A 20359-nucleotide genomic window follows, 5' to 3' on the forward strand; every position below is an offset into this window, starting at 1 on the left:
GCATGTCACTTCCTTCTCAAATCCAGGGGGTTTCAGAGAGTTCCTGCTCCCATTTTCTTTGGCCCTCCCACCCCAATAAATAAATGAGGGGAAGCTGGAAAGTAATAGGTGATGTTTGGGGTTTAAATGGAGAATAAATCCACATGCTTGGCTCTTTGTAAGCTAATTCTTGTTGCAATTAAAAGGGATCACAGAAGGGTTTGGATGGGAAGAGACCTTAAAGTTCATCTCATCCCACCCCCTGCCATGGGCAGGGACACCTTCCACCAGCCCAGGCTGCTCCAAGCCCCGTCCAGCCTGGCCTTGGACACTTCCAGGGATCCAGGGGCAGCCACAGCTGCTCTGGGCAACCTGTGCCGGGGCCTGCCCACCCTCACAGGGAAGAATTTTTTCCTGATATCCCATCTAACTCTGGCCTCCTTCAGCTTAATGCTATTCCTCTCTTTTCTATCCCTCCACATCCTTCTGAAAAGTCCCCCTCCAGCCTTCCTGTAACCCGCTTTTATGTACTGGAAAGTTGCTATAAGGTCTCCCCGCTTATTATATAAATACTTTGATATAAAATTATATAAAGTTGATATATTTGAAAGTATTAAAAAGTTTTATATAAATACTTTATATATTACAGAATTACTTTGTGTTTCCAGCCCAGAATTTCCCTCCCAAACCCACTTTCTTCCCTTTCACATTTTTGTCTGCATTTGGTTCAGGAAAGTGCTCCCTACCACAGCCCCAGTGTGCTTCACACTTGCCTTTTTCACAGAGCATTTCCAGAAGAATAAAACCAAGAGAGCTGAAATAATTTGAAGGATCTTTCCCCTGAGATTTCCAGCACAATTCTGTAATACTGAGAAATGTGCTTTGCACAGTTTGACAAGAACATAGTGCTTTGTATCTTTTTTTTTTTTCTTTCTTTTTAATTCCACATCTAAGTTGGGTTTTGGCTACTGGCCACACCATGATTTTCAGGATTTGAGCTTGCCAGGGAGGAGCTTTTGCCATTCCTTCTGCCCTGGTGTCTCCAGCCAACTTGCTGATGAGTGGCAGAGGATAACAGCTTTCAAAAAGGCACAATCATGCAATTTGTGTGGAGAGTACATTTGGCATGGCTAATTCACCCATTCCAGCACTTGTTCTATGAGAAGAGAGGAACCCTCAAGCAGTTGGTACTTCATGGATTCATTTTTCATTTGTCTCTTCCCAGTCTTACCACACATGGAGGCAGTGAAATTACTGGTCTCTTTTTTGGATGGTGATGGAGAAACCAACTGCCCCAGTCCTTAAGGGGATGTCCCATCAGGGGGAACTCTGTGGGATTCCATTCCAGCTGCAGGGAGAGCTCTGCTCACCACTGGGCTCTCCTGGTGCCCTGCAGAGCCCCACCTCTCTGTGAGCAACCAGAGATCCTCTGGATCTTCTGTTTCCCTCTTTCATCCACCCTCCTTGATTCTGCATCTTGGCATTCAATCCAGAGACAAATTTCATCTTTTTTTCCTGACACTTCAAAGCCAAACCCAGCTTTTTCTGGAAATGACACACTTTCTTCACACTTGGTTCTTGGAAAACACAAACCTTTCAGTCTCAGCCAGTGTTATTCTTCTGACTGTCTTTCTACACAAAGCTTATTTCTTTTCCTAGCAAAGTTTGCTGTTATGATGTGGTCTGTAGGCACAGGAAAGGGGATTTGGCAGTGCATGAAGTCACTTTGACAGTTTCTGTAGCACAGTGTCCCCTCCCTCGAGAGTGCAGCCAATGCCAGAACACCCAGGTGGCACTGGAAGTTAAGGAGGATTTTAAAGTTTGTATTGTATGAGCTACCAGGACCAGGTGTGGCAGCTTGATATCATAGAATCATTTGGTGTGGAAAAGACCTCTAAGATCATTGAGTCCAACCTCGATGGAGTTATCTCAGCACTGCCAAATTCACCACTAACCCATGTCTCCAAGCGCCACATCTACATGTCTTTTAAATCCTTCCAGGGATGGTGGCTCCACCACTGCCCTGGGCAGCTGTTCCAATGCCTGACCACCCTTTCAGTGGAGAAATTTTCCCAGTATCCAGTCTAAGCCTCCCCTGGCACAGCCTGAGGCCGTTCCCTCTCCTCCTGTCCCTGTTCCCTGGGAGCAGAGCCCGACCCCCCCCCGGCTGCCTCCTCCTGTCAGGGAGTTGTGCAGAGCCACAAGGTCTCCCCTGAGCCTCCTTTGCTCCAGGCTGAGCCCCTTTCCAGCTCCCTCAGCCGCTCCTGGGGCTCCAGCCCCTCCCCCAGCTCTGTTGCCCTTCACACAACCACTGTGTGATTGAGCCTCAGGCCAGTGGCCTCAGCCCATCAATCCAGATCCCTCTGCAGATCCTTCCTGCCCTCCAGCAGATCATCAGATCCATTGTAGAGATGCATTTTCTGGAGGGGGACTTGGCACCGTGCCCGCCCTGTCCCTGCATGACAATGTTGTCATCACCTGCCTGTTGAGCAGTGCCTGATCCCAGGCTGTGCCCTGAGCACAGGGAAAAGGTGCAGATAAACCCACGTGGAGGTCAGAGCACACAGCAGCCAGTTTTCAGCAGTGTGTACACCTGTGTGTTTGGAGAGGTGGCCATCCACACACCTGCTCTGGGAGAAGCAAAGTTCCCATGCTAAGGGAAGGTTTAATCTTTTTCTGCTTTCCAGTGCACCTTGAGGTTGTTTGCTAAAGCTCCTGCTCGGCTCACATCTCCCTGCCTGTGGGACAGATGCTTTGAGAGGAGATCACTAGGCAGCTTGAAAGTCTGAATGAAGAGTAAAGAATCCCTTCAAAGGACTTGCTTGTGTGGTCGTGGCTGGCTTGCTTAATCTTGAAAAACCAACAGGGGCAAAGATGCATAAGATTGTGTGAATATCCCACCCAATTTCAATCCTATGTGATCAAAGGAAGAACAGGAGTGCAGAATTAATGCAGTTGCATGCACACTCGACATTGTTGCTGGCAGTGATTGAACTTGAAAAGCTTGAGATCAAGTTCAAATGAGCATCTGGGGGTTTCAAAACTTGTACAAAATTACACTTGAAAATAGGAAGGAAAAAAACCCACAAAGAAATACAATCTTAGCAGAAACTGCTAATGAGATCTCATGCAAAATATTTTTGCACCATGATCTATTTCCAGATGGATTTAAAATCCTTAGATTGTAATTTGTGTGCATAGGATGTTTTTTGTCCTTTCAACTCAATGATATCAGCACAAGAAAAAGACTTCCAGCCTGCTTCACAAACTTCAGAGATGCAGTTGTGGTTCACCCTGAAACCAGAAACTCAATCTCCTTCCCCTGCTCACTTGGTAGAGCCAGAAAGATAAAAAGTTCATCTTGCAGAAAAAAAGAAATTCCAGTTTGTTTGAATTAAGATTAATTTTCTTGGTGCCTGGACTGTTTCCTCATTTTTACCAAATCTTTATGGTTCCTATTAAAGTTATCTACAGACACTAATCTTCTAATGTTCCTTTTCAATCTCTACCTTTACAGAAGCTTCATTTGTCAGCCACCTTCTCTGCACCTCTAGACCCAGAATTCAATCCGTTCCAAATTGTGTTCATGCAAAGATAAAGAGCAAGAAAAGTCCAGGCCCTAAAATATATTTCTTTTTTTCTTCATACTCAGGATATAAAATGTTTTACTGAGCTAGAATGAGATCTTCTCTGAACAAAGCCACATTATACAAGATTGGTGATGGATTTTGAGCTGGTTATAAATCCAAATGGAATGATTGAGTATGTTCATAATTAAGATTTCTGTTTGGTTTTGTTTATTTCCTAGCTCTGCATGCAGTACTGGCCTGAGAAGACGTCCTGTTGTTACGGCCCAATCCAAGTGGAGTTTGTTTCCGCAGACATTGATGAAGATATCATCAACCGGATATTCCGGATTTGCAACATGGCCAGGGTAAGAGAGGAGAGATACCACATTTCCTGGTTTTTCTCAAAAACACATTTTGACTTGAGGAAGAGGCAGAGCCAAGACTTGTGGTTTAGAGATGCAGAATCCCTCACCTAGGAACGAAATTCCACTGCAGCTACTTCCTTTAATTAACATTTAATCAGCCTGCATTGCTAAAGGACTCTTGGCTGAAGGCAGCAAGTGGATGATATGAGCTGAAAATCTGTATTTAAATGGTGAGCATTTTTCTGTGTGTATCTGAGAACAATTCATCACTTTGTAGCCAATACAAAGCCATCAGTATTGCAGGAAATAAACTGGGATGGTGTCAGCAGCTCTCCATCTGTCAGCTACCAGGCAGCATCTCTGAAGACAGATGCAATGTTTACTGGCTAGACTGGGATTCCCAATTGCCACTGCTTTCCCTATAAATAAGCAACTGCCATTTCTGTAAGCAACTCTTTGTCTGTGTCCCTCAGCCCCAGGACAGCTGAAATGATAGAAACAAAGTTTATCTGCACACTGAGCCTTGGCAATCCGACTTCAGGGCTGCAGGAAAGGGCTTCAGCAGAGGATTTTTCTCTCATTAGTTGTTTCCCAGATTGATTAGGTTTTCTTTGTTGTTCCTCTTTCATTTTTTCTAATCAGAAATGGAAGCAGGCTCCACAAATTGTATCTCCTTGCAGTTTAACACATCAGTCTCCGCATGGTCAGAGCCTGGGCAGCAGTTCCATTGTGGCACTGCAGAGGGAACCTTGTGGTCCAGTCACAGAAATTGATAAATTGGTTGGATATTAGGCACATTCCTGTGTCCCAGTGAGAGCCTGGGGATCATAAAGCTGGTCAGACCAAGGCTCTGTGACTCTCAGATGGAGCTGGCCTGTGGATGCAGGGCTGGCAGGGTGGGTGCTGTGCACTCATAGCTCTCTGCACTCATCCGTGTCCAACACCACGGCCACTGCCAGCAAATTTATGAGGGTCCTTTCCCTCCACAGTCCCCAGAGAATTTTTGAGGGTCACCTTTACTTCTTAGGGCACAGAACAGGCAACCAGGAAAGAGATATTTGATCTGTTTGTGCATTTTGATGAAACTTTATTCTGGAAACCAAACAGGGGTCCCATGTTCTTGTGTCTGCCTGGCTCTGTAATAATCGTTATCCAGGCTAGGGATCAGCCCTTGTTTCTGCACTGTGTCAGGTACCCAGAGTGGACAATGCTAACAGTGCAGATGCAGAGGGGAGGATGCTGTGTCACCAGTGCCCCAGCTCTGCCCCGTCCCTGTGCCCCTGCCCCGTCCAGCACCCTGAGCAGGCTCTGTGTTCCAGCCGCAGGACGGGTATCGCATCGTGCAGCACCTGCAGTACATCGGCTGGCCGGCTTACAGGGACACCCCTCCCTCCAAACGCTCCCTGCTGAAGGTGGTCAGGAGGCTGGAGAAGTGGCAGGAGCAGTACGACGGCAGAGACGGGCGCACTGTGGTCCACTGCCTGTAAGTAGGGCTGGAAAATGTCTGCAGCCTCACGCGGTGCCGTGTGAAGACAGCTGGTTGTGGATCTGGAAATCTGGTGGCTTGCCAGGCTTCAGCTGGAGAAAATGCAGTTAAAGTACATTTATCATACACTGCAAGTTGAATATTGTACTGCATTATAGTATCCTGGCCCAGGGATTTTACTGATCGCAGTGAGAAATAGCTCCAAAAGCTCTGCTACATTGTGGGTCCTGTGACTGGAGCCCAGAGAGAGCTGAAGCAGCTCTGCCACGTGCCCAGCTCTGAGCACAGAACTGCTGTGAGCCCAGAGCAGGGATTTGCAGCACTGCAGTCCTTGAGATTCCCTGTCCACCGCTCCAGGAGTCCCTTAGCCCTTCCATCCCTGCCTCCTGGTCTACAGGTCTCCACTTTCACAAACTCACAGAATGGTTTGGGTTGGAAGGGAGCCCAAGCACCACTCAGTCCTAGTGGACACCTGCCACTGTCCAGGTTGCTCCAAGCCCTGTCCACCCTGGCCTTGGACACTTCTAGGGGTCCAGGGGCAGCCACAGGTTCTCTGGGCACCCTGTGCCAGGGCCTCCCCAGCTTCAAAGGGAGGAATTCCTTCCCAATATTCAACTAACCCTGCCCTCTGGCAGTGGGAAGCCACTGCCCCTTGTCCTGTCACTCCATGCCCTTGTTCCAAGTCACTCCCCAGGCCTCTCAGAGCCCCTTTAGGCACACAAATCCTTGAATATCCATGACCAGTCATTACATTAAAGACCTTCCCCAGTGTCCATGGGGTGTGAGCTGTGGGCTCTCCTTCCCTCAGCCTCACCAGCTCCACCCTCACCTCTTTTCTCCTGCTCCCAGGAACGGCGGGGGACGCAGCGGCACCTTCTGTGCCATCTGCAGCGTGTGTGAAATGATCCAGCAGCAAAATATCATCGACGTGTTCCACATAGTGAAAACGCTACGGAATAACAAATCCAACATGGTGGAGTCACTGGTGAGGCTTTTTTCTGCTCATTCCCCCACCCACTGTGTGCAAGGCACTTCAGGATAGGTAAGAAAATGTCATGGCTTAGTTCAGGATGAATCAAAATGAATCAGAACATGAAGGCATCAGAGTTAAAACTGGTCCTGTTTTAGCATGTTCAGTGAATCCTCCTGCTTCTCTTTTTGAGCAGAGGGGATGCCCTGGTAGAGTGATGGGCACACTGTCCCATGCCCAGCTGCCTCAGGTCAAACCCCACAGAGCTGTCACCATGGCTGTGGGAAGAGTGGGATTTGTCCTCCTGTCCAGCCCAGTGCTGGGTTCTGTGACGTGCCTTGAAACCAGGAAGGTAGAACAGTCCAGCCCCCAGGCCTGGCTCCCTGCAGCTCAGGAGATTAAAGTGTCCTGAATTCAGTCATCTCCATCGATCACACTGAGTCCGTGCCTCAGAAGCAACACGTGCACTGAGGGCTGGAGGCAAATAATGAATAGTCCAGACTGAGGCTGTCTCTTTGAGTGCTTTTCTCTTCCATTGACGGCACCATCTCCCAGCAATGCTTGCTCAGGATCACACAGGAACACAATCAGCGTTTGCCTGCTCCTGCCAAAGGGTATAAGAGAGAGGGAGGAGGTGTTTTTGCTTGTAGAACAGGGCTCTGAGGAATTTACCCATATCCTGATGCCATTCCTTTGTGTTCTCTCTTTCAGGAACAGTATAAATTTGTATACGAGGTTGCACTGGAATACTTGAGTTCCTTTTAGCCCAGCCAAGGGAGGGGACCCCACGACGTGCCAGACCCCAAACTCTGGCGGATGCTTCTCCCCTGTCCCGCACTGGAAGGCAGTAACAAGTGTGGGAAGGAAAACAACTCCTTCCTGGAGCAAGAGACTGAGGCTGCAGAGGCCTCCCTGGAAGCGGAGGCGATGCCTGTGTGTGCTGCTGCCTGCTTTCTATCAGAACATCTACTGCTTCTTAAATAACCTACTGTAAAAATTAGCAAAATGGGAGACAGGCTGAAAGACTGGACTTTCTAATCCCCTCTGACTTCTCTCCTCTTTTGGATTGTATTTTCGCTCTGCTTGCTGCAGAGTGGGGAAGGAATGAAACCCTTAGGAAATTCTCTTTTAAATGTCTCCTTTTTAATTTATAATTTTGTTCTCAAATCCCAGCCTTTTAATTTTTTAATTTCATGCAGCAGTCATTTGGGAAAAATGAGATAGCCATAGGGGATACATGAAATGTTTCATTACGATTTGTCTACCTTATCTGTTTCCTTTTATTTGTTTTTCCAAATGAAAAGGCCAACACAGACACAAAAACAAAAAAGAAAAAAAAGAAAAGAAAAAGCTGGGGTTCTCTTCCCATGTGTAGTCCCTTTAAGCATGAAAATAGATGGTGGAGATGAGAAGCTGTTCATGGATTCACTGCCTCCACACAAATGTTTCCTCCCAGTTTCTGCTCGACTTCCAGGGCTGTGCATGACCCAGTTCCATCCCTCTGGTCTGTGTCCTTTTGCTGCTGGTGAAGCCACTGAGGACTTTCCCAGCCACTAGAACCTGAAGGTTAAATATTTGCATCAAACCAATTGCATTTGTCTTGCAACCTCGGTAACTTCGTTACCGCATTTTCCAAGTATTTGCTGGGGTGCAGTGTGTCTGACAAACAGGGTATGAAGTAGGTATTATTGCTCATATACTATCTATGACTCTTTTTTATTTATTATTTGTATTGCTGTAGAACTTAGGACCCCTAGTCATGCCAGGACCCTGCTGAACTAGGCACTGTGCAAACAGACAACAAAGAAAGCTCCTGCTCAAGAGTTTAAAGTCTGAAGGTTCTTAAAATTGGGTTTGGGCAAGATTTCCTCACTATTTCCAGGCCCTACTAGCTTCAAAATTGTAACCCATCGGAGCTGTAGGAAAGGTGATGTACATACACAGGAACTAATCTGACACCTGTAAAGAGAAGTGTTAGCCCAGCACAGCAACTTCGCTTCTTAAGCAAAACGGCTTTTGTTTTATTCTGCAAATTGCCTGTGCAAGTCTCCTTCTCTGAAACAAACACCAGATGTGTTTTGCCATGGCTCTGGACCTCATTCTGATGTCTTAGCAGCTAAGAAATTGCTTTTCTGAAAAAGTATGTTGAAGTAGTTAATCACTAAGGTCTGCGGGGTAATCTTGGAGAAAAAAAAAAAAATGAATGAACAAGACCTTACAATAATTAGTATTTCAATTTAGCCATTTATTTATCTTGAGGGTGAGGGATATGAGGTTGCTCTGTGTGTAAATTAGATTCTGGCATGTGTGTTTCTTCAAATTCAGACTTTCTGAAAGATAGACTGAAGTTAAGAGTTTAAGGAAACTCCAATTTTCTTACCACCCTGTAGTTTTCCACCCTCAGGTAAATACTCAGAGGCTGCTGTGAGCTCTGTCTTGCCCATGCCAGGCACAGAGCATGCCAGATGTTCAAAATGCTTTGCTAATTCTGTCTGTGAGTTCAAAAGGCACCTCTGTTCCATGGTCATCCTTTCTGCAATCCCTCGCCTTGACCAGGAGGGATGGAAATGAAATCTGGCAAAAGCAGCTCTCGACTCAGACACAGCAGTGCCCAACCAGTGGTCATCCACCAGGACCTGCACCAGCTTAGGGAAGGATGCTTGGAGTTTCATTAATGCCCCTCTTGATAAGCAAAGGAGGGAGCTCACAGGATGCTGAACCACCTGGGATTTTTCTAAGGAGCTTTGGATTCTTGGCTTTAATATCATGAAGGCCTTAACTGATCATGAACCACCTTCTCACAGGAGCCTCTGCACTGTTCCTGGTTGGTCCTTTCTGTTGCCTGCCAGAAAGTCATGAAATCATCTTTAGTTCCAGTTGGGGCTGTAGGTGGGTGTCTGGCATCTCAGGCTACTGGTCTGAATTGGGTTTTTCTCTTTTTGCAACTAAAGAACACAATTCAGCAGGAAAAAAAACATAAATAGAAGGCAAAGTAAAACTGAGATAAAAATGAGAGGAAAGGTATGGTATTGGTGTTATGATTACAGGTGGCTGGATGGAATAGTGTAGGTCAGGAGCTGGGAGCTATTAGCAAAGAAGAGGGAAGAGGGAATTCTAATCTCAGGATGGGGTTTTTCAACAAGTGCCCCGGTATGAAGAAGCTACAAATCAGCAAAGTGGTTTTGAGTCTGCTCACTCCAGAAAGCCAGAGGGAACCACTCCCTGTGGATACTATGGAAATATTAATTAGTATTTAGCAGTCTGTTAATTTCACATGGAAAGTAGCACAGTGACAGGTCTCCCTCATGGCTTCAGGGAGTGAAGCCAGCACTGAGGGTGACAGCTGGGATAAGGGAACAGAGAGGTAAAGAGATGCCAGCGTCACTGAGGTGTGAAGTGTAGGAGGTAATTTAGGCTTAACTTAAAAGAAAGTGGGTTGAAATGCCAGAGTCAAGCCCACAGGAGGGGTGTGTGTGTGAAGGGAAGGAGGTGTGGGATGAGCAGAGCAGAACAGCACTGGCAGTGCAGCTGTTGAGGGTCTGGAGGTAGGTTTGAATGTGTTTTATGGTATGAAAAGTGCTACTAAAGGATCAGGTACCTGCATCAGCTGGCCCACAGCAACTCACTGTGTGCTCAGCCCTCTGCAAATGCCAAGTGATGTTGGCACAAACTGCAGGGAAAGATACTGAAGCTAAATTTTACATTTTATAGGAGCTCAATGGAAATGTTGGTTACCACAGCCCAACTGTTAGTCACAGCTTATTATGTGGCCACTCAGCCGTGTGTCTGAACCTCCTAATGTCCAGCCTACAACCCATGTGGAAAGATGCTCAGCAGACACTGCAGATTGTGTTGCCAAACTGTTACAAATTCCTGCAGTTACGGTGCTTTTGGGGGACTGACCCAGCTCCAGTCTGCGTTGGCTCAGGGATCTTCATGCTGTTCCTCCCTGCACTGTGCATATATGCCAAGTGTGAATTAATGATGAGGGGAATTGTGTGGAAAAGCTGACTTTAAATCACTTTATTACCTTGAGGTTGTTTAAACCCTAGAGAATAGCCCCTAGTGAAGTAAGTAATGTGTTTGAAGCAAGATTATGGGCGATGGGTTTGTTTTCACAGTGAAAGAAAGAAATTATGGGATGAGATAAAGGAGGTTTTCTCCTGGAAGGATTAATAGTCAGTGTGAGCTTTTCAGCCTAAGCATCCCCTGCAATGGATGGAAAGTGATAATGTGCAGTAAAAAAAGGTGAATTCCTCAGTGGTTGAATTTTAGGCTGGAAAAAAAATACTGGCAATATTTGGATGGACATAGTGAAGATGAACTTCTTCCCATGGAGACATCCTTCAGGGGTGAGGGGGCAATGTTTGTGATAGCACAGAGTTGGTGTGAAGTTTGGTCTGAAATACAAGGAACTAGAAATAGGTGGTTCGGGGTCACTGTCTCATATAGAGGGTAACCAACATCTTAAATTATTAAGGGATGTAACTGCAGCAATGAATTCCACTGGTTATCAGTAATTTCTAACCTTTTATTCCAGAGCTGTAAACTCCTTGGGGAAAAAAGAGTCCAGTGGCCACATAGACCCCACAGCAGTAGACTTAAGCCTGTGGATGCTAGACTGGTGTTTCCATTTACTTTCCAGAGGCCCTTTAGCAGTAGTTTGTGGGATTTCCCTTGGGAATCTCAAGCCAGGGATTGCTGGTCACTGCTCTTGGTGTGCTGTAGAGTCAGAGGAAGGAGAGAGGCTCCTGCAGCAGGTGGTTCAGGAGGCAGTTAAAGCAGTTTCCATCTGGAAGAGAAGGAAAGGAGAAGAAATCTCCTTTGGGAGAAACCAAACATTGGAGGAGAAGGCAGATGAAATGGATCCTGAAACAGGTAGGAAATTTGCACCTTGCGCTCTCTCTCATTCTTGCGCAGCTGCTCTCATCTTTCTCTTACTCTTCTGAGTTCCTGCCAAGATCATAAAAAACAGGTAACGTCACATTCCGTGCTGCGGAGATGGAGCACTCGGAGTGTGACAGAGGGAATAAATCCTTAGGGACAAAGATAAAAGAAGATTTGCTTGAGAGAGGAATCTTCAAATATGAGGTGCTTCTATCTGTCCCACTTGCAGAATTTTTAGTGACGTCACAGGGCAGTGCACAGTCCTGGCATGGATGTGCAATGCAGTGGAAAAGTTCCCCTTGGGAAACTTCACTGTCCTGTAATAAATGTGAACAATCCACTCCATGACTTTGGCAGCACAGTTAATTTTTGTGATCTCCCCAGCCAGTGCAAGGGGCATCTCAAGACCTTGGTGTGAAACTGCTGCATTTTCATTTGAGAATCTTTAATTTGTCTTAAATGTACAAAAGACAGACAACCCCATTTTTTTTAGGGAAATAAAGGGGGCCATGTGGCAAGGGTGGCAGCATTTATTTAGCATAACCACTGCCACTGGGTCAAAAATTCCATATTCCTGCTGTGTGAGGGCAGAACAAAGCACTGCAGCTGCCCTGCCCAGGCAGAGGAGCAGGAGGAGCCAGCTTAGTCAGAGAGACAGATGTGAGTCATGAGGATTCTGTTAACCCTCCTGTGCTGCTGTTTGTTTAGATTGCAGTCTTCTATAGCCATACATACATAATAGACAATTTCAATGCAAGTGCTCTTTCTTTCCCTGTTCCCAAAAATACCTACAGCTCTTTTTCCTCGAGGGTGAGCCAACAGCGTAGCGAGCAAAGCCCAATTTCTGCCGTTTTGGCAAGGACCACTAGGAAAATCCATCATGTATTATCTGTTCATTGACTTGGAAAAGGTATCAATCATCTCCCTCATATGCATACTTGAAGAATGTACAATTTGCTCAAACTGTCAAGCAGAATCATACATTTTAACATACCAAGACAAAATCCTGGTGGTACAGAGTGTGATTGAAAGAAAAAAAAAAGGAGACAAAAACTTGCTGACCTCCAGTGACCTCTACTCTATAATATTTGCTGTGTTAAAATATTTTAAAAGTTTCCCTTGTGAAAAAAAATAAACTACGCTCAGAATATCCTACAATTTAATGTTGGACTAGCAGAATGTGAAAACCTGGCAGCTTTTCCAGTTTGTAAAAGCATGAGAGATCTAAATTAGTCTTTCCATCCTCATCCCAGTTCATGCAGCAGATTTTCCACCACTATTCTGTTTTCAACCTGAGCCTTAAAAGACAAGCTAATGCAGCAGACTGAATGCCAGGTGCTGGTGTTCCCATAGTGTTTCCTGGCAGGGTAGAAAAAAAACCAAAACAGAATGAAAAGGAAAAAGAACAAACTAAAATGTTTTTTCTTGGAATTCAGTTCAATGAGCTGTTTCTGAGCAGGATAAACAAGAGTCAGTCCGTGCCACTCTGGAGGTACAGGATGAAGACACGTTGTTGATGTCCCTTAGGGACCAGTCCTGGTATTTCATGTGTGGGTACCCAAGAGTGTAGTGGTTCCTTTAGTGGAGGCAGTTGTCACAGGAGGACTGTTTCAGTGGATATCTCTTACCCTGAAATGCTGCTCTTTGGGACACCCTGTGAGACACCTGAAGTGTCCTGCACTGTGGAGATGTGTGAGCACATCATCTTTCAGTGAGGACCTCCAGGAAATCTTTGTGGTGTGAAATAGTGGGAAGGAGTGTGTTTTGGGGGATGGAAGAGGAAGTGGGGCCAGCACTTTACAAGCTTTCATGAATTTAGGTACTCTTAAGTCTCCCCAGGACAAACACTGCTCAGTTTTTCACATTGCTGGCAGTCAAACCAAACTTCATGTGCTGGGCTTCCATGTACCTGGAGCAGAACTGGAATCACCCCCTCATTGCCCCTCTAGCCCTTTCTTGCATTGCCAGCATTTAAACACTGTACTTCTATGCCAAAAGTTTGAGCTGCATCCTTAACACCTCCTTTAACCCATCCCAACTAACCACAGCGACAAAATTCACTCCCACACTGATTTAATCTCCTCCCTTCCCGCGCCGACCCTGTTGGAATTAAAATGTGCCAGCATCACTTCTTGCCAGACTTGTCACCACTTCACACAGCGATGCTGTGGCTGCCTCTGGATGAGCAGTCTCCCATTCCAGCTCCCTGGATGTGTTTTTGGGCAGGGAGGAGTGCTGCATGAGAGCGAGTCTCTGCTGTTGCGATGTCGCCCCATCTCCTCCCCCCGGCCTTTATGGATTACTGGTGAAACCCACTTGTACAGTTTGGATGTTTGATAGATAAAGCACGTATGAAAAAAAAAGGAAAAAAATATAAATACAAAACTCTCAACACTGTGCATTCAGTGTCTTTTCTTTCTAGCTTAAAAGAAGGAAGGTAAATAATGTCAAGTCAATGAATATCAGATATATTTTTTGACTGTACATTACAGTGAAGTGTAATCTTTTTTTTACAACTGCGAGTCCATCTTATTTATTCTTGTAAATGTTCCCAGACAATGTTTGTAATATGGGCTGTGTTGCAAATCCATAAAATAAATCTGTGATCTGAGATTAATGTTTTACTAAGAGACTCTTGTACTTGTGCCTTTTCTTTGCACTTAAGAGGAGACAGGGCATTGTGAGCAGCACTGCTGGAAATGATGAGGTGATTGCATGACAAAAAATAAGACCAGCATCTTGTCACAGTGATGGGCTTTGCATCATGGTTGTCATTCAGGAGATGAAGAGCAGCAAAGAGAATTCAGCAGGCACTTCAGCCTAGCTGCAGATTTTGTGTCAGTCCTCTCAGAAAGCCTGTGGATGTGAGCTAAGTAGTTTTGAAAATTACAGTCTTAGCAGCATGGGTTAGAGCAAAGCATATTTTTGCAACTTTTTCTCTCTAACAGGTATTACTGTATTGTTTCCTTGGTACTCAGTGCTGAATGACAATTGCTGATAGGTTCCTGAGATTTTTCTGGTGGCTTCTATAGATAAGACAGATATTTTTGTTGTTGCTGAGCAGGGATTGCAGAGCCAAGGCCTTTCCTGCCCCTCGTATGGCCACACTGGGGAGGGACTGGGGGTGTGTGGGAGGCTGGGAGGAGGCACATTCAGGACTGGTGACCCAAACTGACCAAAATCAAATCCCAAACCTTGTGACGTCATGCATAAAGTGAGGGAAGGAGAAAGAAAAGGGGAACATTTGGAGTGATGGTGTTTGTCCTCCCAAGTAACCAATTAGTGTGACAGGGCCCTGCTCTCCTGAGGATGGCTGAATACCTGCCCCGACACGGGAAGTGACGAAGGAACTCCTTGTTTTGCTTTCCTTATTTGCACAGCTTTTGATTTCCCTGTCTTTATCCCAACCCACAAACTTTCTGGCTTTTACCCTTCCAATTCCCTCCCTGATCAGCTGGAGGGGGGTGAGTGAGTGGCCGTGTGGGGCTTGGTGGTTGCTGGGGCTAAACCATGACACAGAGCCATAGAAATCATAGAATCATGGAATATCCTGAGTTGGAAGGGACCCACAAGGATTGAGTCCAAACCCTGCACTGACACCCCAACAACCCCATCCTGGGCATCCCTGGGAGCTTTATCCAAATGCTCCTGGAGCTCTGGCAGCCTCGGGGCCGTGCCCATTCCCTGGGGAGCCTGGGCAGTGCCCAGCACCCTCTGGGGGAAGAACCTTTCCTGATATCCACCCTAAACCTCCCCCAAACAGTTTCATGCCATTTTCTTGAGTCCTGTCCCTGGTGGCAAGACTGAAGAGGCTGGAGCTGCCCTTCCACTGTCCTTGTGAGGATGTTGAAGACCTCAATAAGGTCTCCCCTTCATCTCCCCCTCTCCAGGCTGACCAAACCAAGTGACACAGAAATGGAAGGGATCACTTGTGCTGCCAAACCCAAGCAGTGGATATGGGTGTCAGCAGCGAGTGTTTTCACGTTTCCTAGCACACACTTCCCATCTTCTGGTCTTCCACAAGTGTTCATGAGCAGACACCTGAGACAGTGGTGGCCCCTTCAGCCAGTGCAAAGCAGGAGACTGTAGGAGAGGAAGCAGATGAGGCTGCCCTGCTCTGAGGACCACTTTATCCCAAGAACACAGGCAGGAGTGCATCGAGATTCAGAGCTAAAGTGTCAAAACAGGAGAGTCCAGCCATGCTACACCCGTACCACCCAGCTGTGGTAAGAACTACTCTTTTAGGCATTGTCCATTAGCCTCAATTAAAAAAGAATAAATTAAAAATAAGTCATCTTAACAAGAATGGCATCGTTTCTGGTTTTGTTAAAGGAGTTGGATTCGGTGATCCTTGTGAGTCCCTTCCAGCTCAGGATTACCTTTGATTAAAGCATAGTAGATCGACCTTGGAAGTAAAATTTACTATTTCTTTCTAAATCATTATTTTATTTTGAAAATGCTTCATTTTAATTCTTCATTGCTATAAAGAAAACTCTGTTACTGCCCTGGGAATCAGTGTTTGGCTCAGATATGGGTGTTTTGCTTTTTTTATAGGCCTGATGAAGCAAATTCCCCATTGTAATCATGGTGAACATTCAGATACAACAACTGTTTCTTTGAAGAGCTCCTTATAATGAGGTCAGACTGTATGAAACACCCTTCAGAGTTATTGTTATGCCAGGGAGCGTGTTACAATAAGTTGATACCAAAAAAAAACCCTCCTCACTGCAGTGTCAGATTGAGAGGAAGTTTTACTGAGAGTCCCAACTGTGTAACAGAGACAGTTGTGTGTTCATAGTGATTAATTGCACTTCAGCTTGGCACTTTATCCAGATTTATCCAAAATATTTTGCTGACACTTGATATTAACAACAGGTTGCATTTAGGGAAGGTAAACAGCAGAGACAGCTCTGCCATATTCCAGATGGTCCTGTAAAGATCCACATTGAAGTTCCAGCACTGAGAAACGGCCCCAAATTCACCTTTCTGTCCTCTCGTCTGCCCAGCACAAGGATAACAATGGGATAAAGCTGCTGGGGAAGACAGATGGAAAAGCCTGAAGCCAACTGGGGTTCGAAGTGTTTCACACCCTGTTCCTGTTGCTGTGACTGACCTGTGCCAAGGTGTGAATCCACAGGAATTTTATCCAGGTCAGTCGCTGCCTGCAGTCAGCAGCTGCTTTTCTATCCATCCCTTGGCAGCCAGGATCCTCATCCTGGTCCTACTGCAAGGTCTGTCAGGTTTGACAAACACTCTCTGCCTGAGCTGCAGATCTTTGTCTCGCAAGCTGAACCTTTAAATATCAGCTCCCACACTGAGCTGAGTATGCAGCTGTTGTTTTCCAGCAGACTCCAAAATTGGGACTTAGGCAGGCTTGGTTGTTTACCTGATAGTTAGAATCATAACATTGTTTAGATTGGAAAAGACTTTTAAGACCCTCAAGTCCAACCGTTCTCCCAGCACTGCCAAGGCCACCACTAAACCATGTCCCCAAGTGCCACATCCACATGGCTTTTAAATCCCTCCAAGGATGGTGACTCCACCACTGCCCTGGGCACCCTGCTTGAGGATTGGACAACCCTTTCTCTGAAGCATTTTTTCCTAATTTCCAATCTAAACCTCCCCTGGCACAACCTTGAGGCCATTTCCTCTTGTCCTATCACTCATCATGTGGGAGAACAGACCAAGCTGTCCAGCTCTAGAGAAAGAACACAAAAAATGACCTTGAAGGTGAAAAAAAGGTCTCTCCAGAGGGTGAGTCTGTCTTGGATAAAGCAGCCTGAGGCACATGGGTTGGATTGCTCCTCGAATGGGTCTGTTTTGCTGAGTTAGCTCAGGGACAAGCACTGACTTGGGCACCTGATTTTCAGATGGCTGCAGTGAGATGTGAGGTGCTCCCTCATCAATAGATACCTGCAAGAAAATGACCTGTGTCATAAATGAAATGGCATAAAGGCAGAAGGAACAGATTTAATGCTTCTTGTTTGTGCTTGAAAATTCTTCTGAGCCATCTATCTTGGCCATTTCAGGTTTTCTTCTTCTTTTGTTGACTCCCACATTTGAAATACAATTGAAAAATCTCTCTTTTAAAATTCTACTCTATGCTAATTTTACTTCCATATGCTGAGGTAGAACTTTAACTTGCAGAGGCTGAACCAAATAAAAAGACTTTCAGTCTTTCTCCTAATGACCTTGTTTCCTTGTGAGTTATTTCTGTGTCTGTTTGGGAGTGTGTCATATTTCTCAGTAAGACATTCATTTTATAAATGGCTTGTAAAGGTTTATCCATAAAGTGCTTCTATATATATATATGTAGTGAATCAGTAGCTCCAGGGCTTTTATGTTACAGGTCAATGGGGTTACTTAAAAGTCTGTACCATTTACTGATGTGTTTATAAACACCGATAATGCACTCTTTATGCCAAAACCAATATAATATTTAGCACTCCTTTATTAGTACATTGTAAATGATAGACTGTTAAGATAAACTATAACCTGATGGAATTTTCAGCAGCGTGGTGAAATAGCTTTTTTATTGCATATATAAATGTTTCCCTCTAAAACAACTGTGAGAGACAGCCTGGCTTGCATAGAAAAATCAGTGAAACATGCAGAACCTGATTCTGGAGATAGGGAAACCCAGAAGTTTCCAGCAATCATCTTCTTAGCAGGATGAATGTGAGCCTTGGTCCACGTAGGATCAAGAGACTGAAGAGCTTGTATTAAATATCCTTTTATTTGAAATTTCCAGAGGTATTCCTGGGAGCATCCTTTCACTTAGCTATCATGACTGAGTGTGCTGAGAAGGTGGGAGAAGCCAGCAGTTATTTCCTGAGTCTGTTACATTGGGAGCACTGAGTGCAGCTCTCAGATCCACCATGGATTTACCATTGGTTGTTGAGAAAGTTGTGTTGCTGGTACACAAAATGATGAGTTTACAATGTCCTTTCGTGGTCCAGTGCCTGAGCATGGCATGTCACAACTGCGAGGTGATACTGGATGGATTTTTCTTCCAAGTAATGCACTGAATTTGAACTTGGCTCAAACTTTTTCCATCCACAGCATCCTTGTAGGACTTCTAACACCCCAGCTGAGCATCCCAAGAGCACAGACAGCAAGAATCTCCATTCAGGATCTTTGACCAGGAAAGTAGGGAAGCAACTGCGTGTGTGACTCTGTGTGTATGTGTGCACTCCCCTGTGTCTTCTGAGCAACCTGGCCTAGTGCACCCCACTTGTTTCAGAGGGGTTGGATTAGGTGACCTTTAGAGGTCACTTCCACCCCAAACTATTCTATGGTTCTGTTACCTCCTCCCAAAAGCTGAGCACAAATGTACATCTGAACCCAGCACCAGTGCAAAGCTCTATCCGCGGTGATTACACAACCCACAGTGCTGACAACGAAAGAATGGGTTGTCTAGGAAAATGCTGGTGGATGTGCAAAGATCCAAAATTATTGTTTATTCTGGTGCTATGGGAACAATCTTGCAAAGAAAAATAGGCTCTGACAAAGGAGGTAATGAGCAACCCCAGTTCTCTGTGCTTGTTTGTACACGCAGTTGAATTATAATTGCAGCACGCGGCGGAATGTGCACATTCACCACTTGTAAGCAGCCAGTTCCCAGCTCATTCTGTAGTAGGAGAACATCACAACACATGATACTGGCTCCTGAGTCACTTGGGATGTGAAGGATTAGCTGTGGCCTGAGTCGAAATTAATATCAAAATCCGAGATAAGCACTTGGTTTGCTTTGTGTCTGCTCTGGATCCTAAGGAAATTGCTGTTTTTTCAGAAGCCGTGTGTAGAAATTATGTCAGTCTTCACAGATTTGTTTTTTGCTTATTCCGTACCAATTGTAGCACTCTCTCCATTGCTGCAGACAGAAACTTTGCTGAAGAAACTTGCATGATACAGAAGAAAGGTCGGTTTGATGTTTGGGGAGGGATTTACTTCTTCCAATCCTGCCAGTCACCCACACGTCCTGTAACCCATCTTCTGCACAACACTGAGACCTGCTGCTTCCTCTTGTGTTGCTGAAGAAAGAGCCAAGTGCCACTATTCTGATTTAGTAACATTTTTACACCAAAGTCTAGAGCCTGCAAGCATTTTATAATGAATGGGAGCTGCTGTGTGTGTTCACTGCTTGCTGAGTTACTGGGATGTGATCCTTTGGTTCAAATATGGCTCACTTCAGGTTTCACTGTCTAAAAATGCCATTTTCCTACCAGGTGTTGCAAAAAAACCCCTACCTCTAGAATTCCTGTCACCCTGCAGCTGGGTCAGGACTGAAGTGTGAACCTGGGGCTTGGCCCAAGCTCAGGGATGGAAGATGAGAAACAAGAGGGCCTGGGGAGGAGGGCTGTCCCCACATCAGCTCCCTCCATCTCTCAGGTAAGTTGTAGCTTCTCACCATCCTCCCACCCTCAGCTGTGGGCAAGCAAATTGTCCCCTTCCTTCCCATCCTCCCAGCCCTTTTTTGGACAGAACAGCTGCAAAAACTTGCATTGTGCCATGGACAAGTATTAAGTCAAAACTCAATTTGGGCCGTAAACATGCAAATAATTCTCTTTGACAAACCCCTGCTGCTGCTTCTGCTGATTACATGAATCAACTTTGCAAGTCTGGAGATTTAATTTGTGCAAATTGCAGCTGGAAAACCATAGGACCAGGCTAAAAAGACAGACTTACGCTGCAGAAATATGAAGCAGACAGTAGCTTGCTGGAAGAGAACAGATCTCTGTCAGTACCTGTTCTTTTAACAATTTGGGGGCTGAAAGGATGTTGAATAATGTCACAATGGATCTGCATTGGGCTGTGGAAAACACTGCCCTTTCTTCAATGCTGCCACATTTTCTTTTTTGTTTAGAGCTTTTAAAGTCATTTTCCTGCTGTGGTCCCCATGTGAAAGTGCTGGAGCACTGGCAAGCATTGGAAAGCAAGGTCCATGAGGAGATCAGAGAGGAAGGTTTATTCTTGGGAATTGTACTGGATTTTTAGGGAGATAACTCCATCACTTCAGGATGTAATTATTTGCAATTTTCTCGCTCTTTCACAGACTTATGAAAAAAGGAGAAGCTTAGAAGTTATCAGTCCCAAAGCTAGC

The 20359-nt window shown here is 45.4% G+C and overlaps 1 protein-coding gene across 11 annotated transcripts in view; it reads left to right on the forward strand.

Moving 5' to 3' along the window:
- Positions 1-13886, forward strand: part of PTPRT (protein tyrosine phosphatase receptor type T) — a 431252-nt gene extending 417366 nt beyond the window's left edge. For all 11 annotated transcript variants that reach the window (XM_048321536.1, XM_048321540.1, XM_048321542.1 and 8 more), the window contains 4 exons: positions 3788-3913; positions 5233-5396; positions 6249-6384; positions 7081-13886. In XM_048321536.1, the coding sequence (XP_048177493.1) occupies positions 3788-3913; positions 5233-5396; positions 6249-6384; positions 7081-7134 (480 nt within the window). In that variant the 3' untranslated portion in view covers positions 7135-13886. The remainder of the gene's footprint in view (positions 1-3787; positions 3914-5232; positions 5397-6248; positions 6385-7080) is intronic.
- Positions 13887-20359: the final 6473 nt, after the last annotated feature.

This window comes from Corvus hawaiiensis, chromosome 17 (assembly GCF_020740725.1).
Source record: "Corvus hawaiiensis isolate bCorHaw1 chromosome 17, bCorHaw1.pri.cur, whole genome shotgun sequence".
In the NCBI taxonomy this organism is placed as follows: domain Eukaryota; kingdom Metazoa; phylum Chordata; class Aves; order Passeriformes; family Corvidae; genus Corvus; species Corvus hawaiiensis.